Genomic DNA, 12,003 nt, shown 5'->3' on the forward strand with positions numbered 1-12,003 from the left:
ATTGAGCACTTTCTTTAGTTTCAAAGAAAATTAATAATCAGTGTTACAGATATCTGACGTCATTTCGTTTCAGGATTTAGCGATCTTTCCAGATTTGAACAAAACGATTTGATACAACTATTTTGCTGTTTTCAGAGTAAAACTGACAAAAAAAATAGATTCAGCCATACAAAGTGACCCGAACGAAGACTTTATTTCATTGAAAAGTGTCATCCATACTCCAACTGTCTCACTATAGCAAAGCTACTTCTTAGGACTAACATCCTTAGCTGTATCCCAAGACAGGCCTCTCAAATTAATCTTCTTTAGAACTATTTCAAAAATAGTTATTTTCAACCTGAGAAAGAATCGTTTTGGCCTTAATTTCTAAATTTTAAGTTTCCTCAAAAATTTTCTGCTTTTGAAAAAACTCTCCTTTGTCTTCGTTGTGAAGATGTTCTCAAAGACTCAACAGTTCGAACCTAAAATTAGACAACAAAACTCTGTACAATAAGTTTTAGCTGGTATCCTTAGTTACTCTCTAACTCCTTAGTTGACAAGTTCTGTTTGCGAGAAAATCCTCACACCTCAAATAGTTGGCTCAATATTGAAGGGATCCCGGCAGAAAAACCGAACTAGTTGATTTGGTGTTTTATCACGATTTATAGTCGGGAAATTTTTGCAGTTGGTTTCACGATAGTCTGGAAAATATAGCAAATATGGTGATGACGTCATACCAGAATACGGAACTGCAGAACCAGGAGGAGACGTCTGAGTTCTACGAGAGGTATGAAGCGATGGAGGTGTTGGGTAGGGGAGTGTCGAGTATAGTGAGGAAGTGTATCAAGAAGTCGACGGGGGAGGTGTTCGCGGTGAAGATTATAGACTTGTCGGCTGGTGATTCGGCAACATTGTCATCTGAAACGAAAAAAGAAATTACTATATTAGAGGTAAGTTGCAGCAATATTACAATGGGCGAGGTGTCAATTTTGAGAACTATTCAACTTAATAATAATGTAATATCACTGGTTATGTACTAAACTCATATGTTGGTTCAGGTCAGGGTAAACAAAAACAAAAGGTTTATAAAAGAAAATTGTTAAGAATGACCATAACATGATAAAAAACTTTATTCAACTAAAACAACTTGTTCAAAGATAGTAGAATAAAATTCTGGTATGTTCTTAATGATTTAAATGCGTTTTCATGCAAGTGCGTGATCTGCCCTTAATTTTCTACCCTTGATTTTCCCGCGTATCAGTCATTTTTTTATGCTTAGAATTGGTATCAAATTTTAGAACAGATTAGAATCAAGATCCAAAGGTGTAACCTGAAATTGCAGTATCTTATATACGAGAATGAAAGCGGTATCTGAAGAAAAATGAAAAATGCAATTTGTGTTTTCAGAGTTTGAGAGGCCACCCGAATATAATCAGACTAGAAGACCACTACATCACCCCCTCGTTCATCTTCCTAGTGCTAGAGTACTGTCCGAAGGGGGAGTTGTTCGACCACCTGACCAAAGTGGTCACCTTCTCCTCCAAGAAGACGAGAGACATTATGTTCAAACTGCTGCAAGTCATCGAACACCTCCATAAAAACAACATACTACACAGAGACATCAAGTCCGAAAATATTCTACTAGGTCAGTTTTTGCATCAAGTTAACATCCCCCTCTTAATTAAGTCGGCCACGGCGACAAGTTGTCACAATTTAAAACATTTTGCGAAGCATTTCATATCTAGTCCCACACCCGCTAAGGCATAGTTCTTTGCTTGGTATGCAGTGCTAAATCAATTTTCGAATTAATTAAATAATTAATACCGAAAATTCATCTGCGACAATTGTTTTTTTAAATGCGACGAATTGTCGCTTCACGATCAAATTGAGATCCTCCACCCTTCTCTTTATTTGTTTTTTGAAATTTGAATGTCGGAAAGTGGCATTCAGCGTTTGCCTAATTGTCTCTCATAATTGACTATTAAGTTGGTTGACTGGATCAGACCCGTCTCTTTGTCATTCACCAAAACTTTAATATCTTTTGTCACCCGGTCAACCGTAAATATGTTGGAAGGCCATATATAAAATGTTTCAGAAAATCACAATCTTTTCTTTCATATGAACGAAAAACAGAAAAACGCGATTGATAGTTAAATATTTTTATTATGTTTTTGGTTCTGATTAGATTCAATCAAATCAGATTCGAGCGTTTGAGTTTTGTTATGAAATATTATAAGGATCAACTTGGGACTGTTTAAAAGAAAACACTCGAAAATTAATTGTTGTTCTTGTCAAGATTTTGGTTCGTCTTTGGGCTGTTTAACAGAAAACACTCAAAAATTAATTGTTGTTCGTTATATTTGGGTGCTTAATTTCCTTGATCGGGTGATCTTGGTTCATTCGAAATTAACGCAATAATTTGTATGATGGAAAAGAGGTGAACCTATTTAACCCACACCCACTCTAACCCAACCTCTAATGAGTTCAGAGGTATGATTGCAACTCAAGGACAACTGACTAACAAAGCTATAAACCTGTGTACTCTATTCGATTGTGCAGTGGCCAAACCATACAAATATAGAGTCATTTGAGTTCGCCCTTCAATCTAAGAAGACGACGGTGGCAGCTGTACCAATAGCATAGTGAACTTGTCTAACTCTGTAATTCTATTCAGTCTCTATATTTATCCTGTTGTAAAATAACTCTTTGTGTAGTCCTGTGAAGTATAACGTGACACTTTTATTACCATTAGAAGTCAATGTGACGCCATTTGAACGGGATTCAGGAGAAAACGCGAAAAGCAGAAAAATGGAAAATATATATTTTTAGTCAAGTAACACTTTTTTCAGTTTACTTTGTCAGTTTTTTTTTTAGTTTTTATCAACTTGGTAGATTTAATCTTCCGATCAATTTCTATTTTTTTTCATGTAAATGTCATAATTTTTATTCACTTCCATAAATTTACCAGGAAAGAAACTAGTTTTAAGATGTAATGTAGGTAAGGTAGTTACTGTTCATTTAGCCCTGAGCGTTCCGACTTTGTTCAGTGTCACATTTTTAGAAAAGAAATTTCAGGTGAGCGGACTAAAAAAAAGAATTTGTAAAGTATACAAATTTGTAGTTTCGCTATCAATTTATTTTTTTTTAGTTTTCGTTTTTTTTTTTGAAGAAATTCTGCACTCGGAAAGAGTCTGCCTTCGGAACTATCTGCTTAACGAAACAGTTGCTTAAACTAAGTCATGCGGTATATGCTTTGACCCTTTATAAGTCCCTTGAATTTTTTTTACTACCATTATTACTACAGCCAATACTACGAGTGCTATTATGAGTTAATTTATTCATATATGCACGGCCATACCGGTCTCTCTTTATTGGTTGACTCGGAGGTGTGTGTTGTTGTACTACCAACATATGACTTATTTATTTTTAAACGCTGCTGAGCTTCGTTCTATTTTATCTTCAGATTTATTATTCATTCGAACGCGATTCAACTCTAGAGCATATCAGTTAATATATTGGGCTCGGTCTATAAAACTTTGAAACTCCACCTGTAAAGTAAAGATAATTCATCTAGTTCACCGTCCAGGAACCCTAACCTTTCTCAGGTTCTCGCTAATTAAATATTGATTTCGATTTACTGCTCTTTTGAAAGTTAATTTTAGCTCCCGTATAGTTTCGGCAAACTCAAAAGAAAATTGTTTGCCAACCAAGCCGATAAAGCGTCTTCAAATTGACCAACAGTAAACATCGAATTTAAAGACCAAAAATTCATTTACCTTGGAAATTATTTTGCAAACTAGTTGTACTGTGAGATGGAATTGCGCAAGAGAAAGCAACATTTTCACATCCCTAAATTTCTCATTGTTTTAATTTTTGACAAATTCTCCAAGAGTTTAAAAATTTACTGTATCTTTCCGATTAGAAGTCAGTTTCAGAGTCCTGAAAATCGTGAGTCTCGAGTTATCATGCGGTTAAAAATTAACATTGATTGCTTTTAAATCATTTTTTTAAGTAGCTCCTCTGAATTAGCTGAAAAACGGCACCTTTTTATTTTTGGTCTTGGCGAGGTTTTTTGTCTCAAAATTGGTTTTTAGTTTTATATTGGAACAATTTTGCAAATCCTGCTGGATATTGAGCGAAACAATGTTCCTAAATATTTCTAAATGTTTCACAAATTTAGATGATATATAATCGGACAAACTTTGCGTTTGAGGCGTGACAGAAAGATTAGACTTTTGAAGATATCCCCAGTTTTTTGTCTTACATATTACTTAGTAAACTAATTTATTGTTCACTGAAAGTAATTCAGTTTTTTGGAAAGTGATCTATTATGATTTTGGTACAACTTATTTGCATATGGGTCTGAATTGACGAAAAAATGGTAGTTGAATTATGCCCATTTTTGATAGTTTCCTTTCTAAGACCACTTTTCAATTTTTCCTTATTTGTTTTTGGTCATGAAATTGCTTTAAAGCAGGTTCATAGAAAGTGTTTCGATGCTTTATCAATTTTTGGTTCTGTTCTAGATGAGGATCTGAACATTAAGATTAGTGACTTCGGGTTTGCCACCTACATCGAACACGATGAGCAGTACCAGGAATTGATGGGAACCCCGGGCTACATGGCCCCCGAGATGCTCAAGTGTGCCATGCGGGCTAGTTCCTTTAGTTATTACTTCTTTACTCTTTTTACTTATACGGGCCCAAAAAAAATTTGTTAATTAAACGCATCAAGATCCCCCAACTATTGGCGATTTATTTCGTTTCAATCAATCAGGTGCGATAATTCTCAACTTCATTTTTAACATCTTCAAGTTTTGCGTTTTTGGTCCGTTTAAGTGAAAAGAACTGGGATTTTTATATAGTAAATTGCCAAAAGTTCACAGATACAGAGAATTAATTTCAAAGATCAATATGACTGTTTTGAACACGTTATATGTGCAGTTCGAGTTTTAATGCAGTCGTGTACCATAACTGGTTGTGCCATTAAAAGATAAAGATTTTTTATAGTTATTTTTAATTGTCATTTATTGTTCTAGGTGGGTGTGGTGCCTGGCTATGGTAGACCAGTAGACTTGTGGGCCGCAGGAGTAGTCATGTACTCTCTTCTGTGTGGTCAACCTCCCTTTTGGCACCGGAAACAAGTCCTCATGCTCCGCATGATCATGGAAGGAAAGTGAGTTGAAGATTCCATTTTCAATTGTTCGTAAGTGTCACTGAGTCGCCGCAAAAAAGCTCGTCATTGTTCCGACCATATGAAAAATGGGAAAGAACTCTGTATTCGGGTGTGTTTAGTTTTTTTCTTTGTTTTCCTCGCAAAATCAGGTACCACAAATAATCATCGAAATGGGTCGAGTTATATATCATATTGAAACCCTTTCAGTCGTGATTTGAACATTAAAAAACTGAAAAATTTTTTGTCGAAAAAAAAAACGGTTTGAATTTTATTGGTTTTTGGTCTATTTTCGAGCTAATAAGGTGAGCGTGCAGGCTTACAATAGCTTTTTAAGCATAATTTAAGCCCTGAAAGTTTTTTTACTCGAATAAAGTTAGATTGTGAAAATTCAAAAAATTTGCAAAAAATAAAAAATTCTTTTAAAGGATTTTTTTTTCGTTTTTTACAATCAGCCTATTTGACTACGACTATCCAGTATGTGCCTTTTCTTTTTTTTCGTTCAAATCTATTATCACACTACAAAGAAAAAACGACACTATTTTGAAAAACTAATTTTGCATTTTAAGACTTTGGTCGGACAGTTTGTAAATTTGCACGGTAACCGGCTATCTTTGTTTTTAATGTTTTTTAGGCTTGTTTTAATTTTTTAAAAAATGAAAAAATATTTTTTTTCGGTTAATTGGAATGATAAATGAGGCACTTAATTTTTTGTGGTGTTACAATTCCTTTTGATGCATTTAGGATTGAGATTTTGAAAGTTTGAGGTGTACCCAAACTTCAATAATTGTATGAAATTTTCTTTAATATTTGACTGAAGCCTTTGTCGTTTTGTGTTTATTTGTTTTTTTTTGGCAATGGTTTGTCAGTTTAATTTTTATACAGATTGAGAGTAATAAACGTAATGAAAACTCTTTTATAGGTCTTGGTCATTTTTTTTGTTTGTCTCGATTTCTAGTTTCGAAAATGGTTAGTGTTCAGATATCCCAGCGGAATTGAAAATTTACCCATTGATCCATTTTTCTCAAATTGGGTTAATTTCATCACAAAAGCACCACTTATAATGTTCTTGAATTTTAAAGAGCTTTAAAGGCACATGTATTTGCAGCATTATAGAGAAAACATATTTTTTCTCCGTATCCTGAGTTCCTTGAGACTTCCAATTATGATGATGAAAATTAGCTTTGATCTGTTCTGTTTCCAAAGTGGTGGTGTTATTTGGTTCAAACAGTTCATAGTCCAATGACACTGGTCCAAAGTTGAGTCAATACGGGCTTGAATTGCAGTACGTCATCTTTTAACTTCTAGAAATGGAGCATTGTCATAGCCTCTTTTGACAATTTCACATACATATACATAAAATCTTCACTTGGAGTTCATTTTTGAAAAGACTCTATTCTTTTTGTAGAAATTTATTCGAGTTTGCCAATATTTAATTATTTGCTGTTGTTTTTTGAACGAGCTGTGTTATTATCTTTACCAAGTTCCAATCCTCTTGTCTCGTCTCAACCTCGCAAATAGTTTGTAATTTCTTAGCATTAGAAACTGAAAAATTGATTTTTTTAAATTGAAATGCTATCAACATAGCTCTAAATTTGCAACATTTTCTTTTCTAACCTTAGCTTATTCTAACTTCGAAGAGTCATTTTTTTCTGACCATTTGTCTAAACACCAAACTGGTATATTACATAAACTCTTGTACCAAGCTAGTCTAAAAGATCAAGAGCGAGATTCAAAAGGGCTGTCTAGTATTGATGATTTAGACGAGATAAGATGATGCAAAGTGAAAATTACTTAGAGCAATATGGTTGTTTTGTTTTTAGATTCACAATTGACAGACCGGAGTTTGAAGATGTGTCGCCGGCAGCGAAGGATCTTCTGCTGCACCTGATGGAAATGGACCCCTGTGAGAGGTACACTGCAGAACAGGCACTCAGACACGAATACTTCCTCACTTTCAATTCACAGGAGGTAAACAACAACAACACAATCAACAACAACAACATCACTACCACCATTGAACATAACACTAACCATGAAAACAGCAACCATGAAATCAACACCAGCATTGCTATTGAAATTAACAGTAATAGTGTCGGAGATTTCGAAATAATGTCAGATGATGCTGAAGAAATGCCCTCAATTGAATCCTGTGGCTATTTAAAGAATGGTCCGAGAGAATGAGTTTCCGTAGTTGGAATGTTCCGACACCTTTAAAATTTTTAGGAAAAAAAAACTAATTGAAATCTAAAGTTTAATGTGCTGCTTTCTCTGTCTTGTCTCAAACTCAATGTCTTATCTTAGTTGGTTCTTTAAAACAATATCATTTATTTTATTTTAAGTCAAAAATCACCTAAAGTAAATACGCTTTAATATGACATCCCTTGTATTTTTGAGTCCAGTTTTTGCGATGATACTTTTGTACCATAAAAATTGTTTTTGTTTTTAAATTTCTGCATTGTGTTTGTAATTTGTCTTGTTGTTTGTAATTTGTCTGTTTAATTTTGGTGCTGCCCAAAAATTTTTTGGTTTTCGATAGTTGTAATAATGTTATTTCAGTTATTTAGCAATAAATAACAACTGTGAATTCTTCCAATTTTGCTCCAAAAAGGTAGTTATTTGAATACCAACTATAGTTCATTTAAAAACTGAACTATTTAGTCTAATCCATGTAAACATCAAATGTAGCTTCGGCTATGTTACTTTAAGTATGGCAAAGTCGTTAAGTGGATAGTGTCATGTAACAAATGTTTCAAGGATGTAGCTTTTAGCATGTGTGTCGATTACCATGCAATACTTGCTTTAAATATTTATTCAGCTTGATGGCGTGTTTAAGCTTAGTTTTTCGATTAAACTCAATTGAGCATCTGAATAATTAAACAATTTCAAATGGACTTATTTTGTCTTTGGCTACTTGCACGCCATTTGTCGAAGAGTTTTTGAACTCAGTGTAAAATTTCAAAATATACTATATCCGGCCAACTAATCGATAGACATGCTTCTAGGCTACCTTTCCAATACTTGCTGAAGCTATTATCTAAGTTATTGTTAATCTATCATTAAGGGCATAAATAAGAAGGATCTAATGACCCAAAATTATGCTGGCCAATCATAGTTCAGTAATCAAAAATTCAAAAAAAAAAATAAGAGTGAAAATTGAGCAGTTTGTGCAGTTAAAAAAACGTCAATTGGTTCGAAATTTTAGTGTCATTGGTCTGTTCTTATCGTGAGAGTCGCAACCTATTAAATACAGCTTCTAAATAATAGATTTTTTTGATTTTCAGGTGAGAGAAGAGGAGCAGAAAAATCCTTTCAACCCTAGAAAAAAATTGAGAGCCTCTTTTCTTTTCGTTCTTGGGCTTATAAGATTAAAACGACAAGTTGCTCTGAAGCCAGCTACTCCTGGTCTAATGTGTACGTCGCCATACAGTGTCAAATCAGTTAGAAGACAGATCGACGCTTGTGCTTTTAACATTTACGGCCACTGGGTGAAAAAGGGAGAAAACCAGAATAGAGCCGCTCTTTTCCAAAACACAATGTACCAGTATTCGGCCAGAGCTGCAGATTTCGACATCGGCTCAAGTCACAGTCATGAACATGGGTGGTTGCCAAGCCTGTAGTTTTCTTCAGTGATAATTGAAAAGCATTTATTCGTTCCGTAGTTGGTTATAGGTGACATTTTGTCACTTGATTTTAAGTTATTGAATTAAAATCTTTATATTTTAGCATGTTCCATTGAAATTTTTTTCTAATAGATGAAAGATCCGAGAATATTCAATGAAAATTAGCGAAAATTGCAGTATAAACAGACGGTTTGAATGCTTATCAGTCCTTACTTGTTGAATTGTGTAAAACTGCTTTTGCAGTGTTAGTAATTTGAAGCATTTTGTTGCCGTATGCGATGTTGTATTTTTTACAGCTAGCTTCAATTTGAAGGTGCTCTCAATTTAGATGGCTGATAATTTTTTGAAAGAATTAGTAAGTTTTATTTTGTGAGAGTTAGTAAAATTGAAGTCTCTTAAATTTCGTTATTCATTTCAATTCAATTGCCAGTTTATTTTCCTTTATCAGTTTATATGTATTAGAATTCGAGAATAAAATGTCTTGTTTTAATCTTTTTACCATCTTAATACATTAGTGCTAGTAAATGTCTTGTAATCAGAAACTAGACTTTTTTCTCGTAAACAGCTTTTCCTACAAATTTTCAACTGATTTATTATTGAACCTTAACAACTCTCATGTTAGTTCCTACTTGGCCTAGAAGTAGCGCTCACTCGCTCAATGTTGTTTGCACTCAAATTTGTATTCAAATTTTCAGAATAACTAGCAGATTAAACATATCTAGTGACCAGTTATCTCGAATTTGGCTGGTGTCATGAAAAACATGTGTCTATCATAAAAGATTAGTGAATTTCAGGGATGTTTTTGTTATGTATTTTTTGCTACCAACTTCGTAAGTTGAATAGGTATTCAAATATTTACCCTTGCGAATAGCAAGGGTATTGCAACCGGGTACTAGACTTTTTCTTACCCGTAAACAACTTTGTTCACAGGAATCATCTGAACTCATCTCCTGGTGTTACCTTGGTTCATAATGAATTAAAAATTCTCAGCATCTCCGGCACACTTAGCCTTTTAACGAATTCTCCTGGGACGATAAAGATCCCGGGTTTCAATCTGTTCAAGCTGTTTCACAAATGGTATTTTTCGTTAAAAAATGTCAGCCTATTATTTGTCTGCTTAAGTTTTGCCGGGTCAGTTTTTTTTTGGCTTATTAACTTTATTTTATAGTTCAATACAGTTTATAGTTTAAAGTTTTTCATGACAACAATTTTGTTTTCGGTTCTACGGGAATTGACGCAAGCATTGTCGGCGCAGTTGCTGCTTCATATTCGTTTATGAATTTTCATTAATCATCGTTGATTGTGTGTCTGTACGTGTTTTCCACAAAGAAAATAATTTCAGACAACATTTTGGAAGTTGCGCTTCTATATATGAAAGTGTTCAGTCATATTTGGTTGTATAAGGAATTGTCTCAGTCCATAGACAAAATTAGCTAGTGTGAAATTGTTACCGAAAAATATAATTTCAGGGCGAAACCGTGCTTCATTTCAGAATAATAGTGAAAAAAGTATACATCATTAATATACGTGAAATGCAAGTTTCAGTTTTTGGTTGAAAATTGTTTAAAAATCCTGGTTTTTTAGTTTTATGACATTCCCTGGCAGTTCGATGAACCTAGTTAGGGTTTTGGTTTTCAAATCAAAATTCTAAATTATCAAACCTTGAATGTCAAATTAATAGAAGTCCTGAGCATTTAGTTTTGAGACATTTCATTGAAAATTGGTGAAATTGAATATGGTTTGATTTTCAAACCAAAGTTCCCAAACCCTTGGCGAAAGGAATGGACATTGTGGAATAGAACACAGCAGCAGAATTTTACAACAGACTTCACTCAAGTCTCTACTCATTTCAACTTCTGAAAACAATTAACCAACAGTGCTTATCATGCTCTCGACTACGTCAAGAACCAATTACGCCTCTTATGACCGACTTGACTCTTGTCAGCTTACCAGTATGGGACAACAACTACCACTGCATCGGAAGAGCAGCTGACTTCATTGGACCCTTCGCAACGAAGAACAACGGAATGTATTCAAAAAGATATGTTTTTCTCTTCACCTGCCTTGTTATCGAGCAGTACATGCTGAAATCTGCAGCTTCATTAACCCCGACTGGTCTCTTCTAGCTTTTCAACGTTGCATCTACCAACATGTAAAACTCAATCATATACAATCGGAAAACGGAAAATGGTCAGTTGGAGCCAACTGTGAACTCGCAACTTCTCCAGCAATCATCAGAACGAACTTCTTGAATTCAAATGGAAAATCAACCCACCCGCCGCACATCACTTCGGAGGATTTGGTGAAAAGGTGGTAGAGATCTTCAAGGAAACCTTCAAGTTAATTGGATCACGCAGAAGAAACTTTGAATACATTCGCGTGCGAAGTAGAAGCAGTCTTGAACTCTCGTCCCTTATAAACGTGTCATCTGACCCAACGGATTCGGAGTCTATCACAACAAAAAATTTCATGCGTGGACGACCAGCTGTGAACCTGTCACCTTCACAGTTTCAGGCACGTCATGCTACGAACTCGACGTCATGGAAACAGGCTCAAACCCGCACCCGGCAACTCTGGAAACGACTAACACGAGAGTACCTGCCGACACTCTGTCACCGACCAGAATGCACAAAGCCCGCTGATAACCTCAAAACAGGAGACCCAGTCTGGGTTCTTGAACGCATCGCGCCTCGAGGCCTTAGCTCTCTGGGACGGAACCGAATCAGATGGAATAGTAATAGTCAGATCGTTTGAAGTGGAGGCTATTTATGGAAGAATCACCAGACTCGCTAGAGAATTCATGTTACTTTTAGAGACTGGCTCAGCAGAAACCCGCTCCAATTGACGGCGATTTCATCAATGCCAATAGGACAACTGATTCCGAACACGGCTACACCTGGACATCGACTATATCTCTTCCGAGTTCAAAACCTTCTTATGAGCTCGGTCGTGTTCTCACGAAGTCAAAACCTTGATAACTTAGACAGCAACTTGTTTAGTGATTTTTAATCTCTAAACAATGTTCATTTTTTAAATTGAATCTTAACAATTTCGATTGAAAAGCGCATTGTTGTTACTCGTTGAGTCTTGTCATTCAGTTGAGTAGTTTTTCTGTATTGATATCGGTTTTCGGGTATCATGAAGAGATGCATGTTTGGTATTGAATTATACACACAATTATAAGAATCTCAAGTTCACGCTCTGATCTTTTATAAGATATTCTAGGTTT

At 35.0% G+C, this 12,003-nt stretch overlaps 3 protein-coding genes across 6 annotated transcripts in view; 1 reads left to right on the plus strand and 2 right to left on the minus strand.

Moving 5' to 3' along the window:
- The window catches only part of LOC134854905 (potassium voltage-gated channel subfamily C member 4-like), a 529,156-nt gene that overhangs the window by 467,851 nt on the left and 49,302 nt on the right, over positions 1-12,003 (minus strand). The gene's annotated exons all lie outside the window — the stretch shown is intronic.
- The window catches only part of LOC134854907 (mpv17-like protein), a 518,847-nt gene that overhangs the window by 107,412 nt on the left and 399,432 nt on the right, over positions 1-12,003 (minus strand). The gene's annotated exons all lie outside the window — the stretch shown is intronic.
- Positions 40-9,264, plus strand: LOC134854148 (phosphorylase b kinase gamma catalytic chain, skeletal muscle/heart isoform-like). The gene is made up of 6 exons (XM_063870274.1): positions 40-929; positions 1,387-1,624; positions 4,506-4,633; positions 5,018-5,154; positions 6,975-7,122; positions 8,436-9,264. The coding sequence occupies exons 1-6, from the start codon at positions 699-701 to the stop codon at positions 8,769-8,771; spliced, it is 1,218 nt and encodes a 405-aa protein (XP_063726344.1). The 5' UTR covers positions 40-698; the 3' UTR covers positions 8,772-9,264.

Source organism: Symsagittifera roscoffensis, chromosome 9, assembly GCF_963678635.1.
Source record: "Symsagittifera roscoffensis chromosome 9, txSymRosc1.1, whole genome shotgun sequence".
Lineage (NCBI taxonomy): Eukaryota > Metazoa > Xenacoelomorpha > Acoela > Convolutidae > Symsagittifera > Symsagittifera roscoffensis.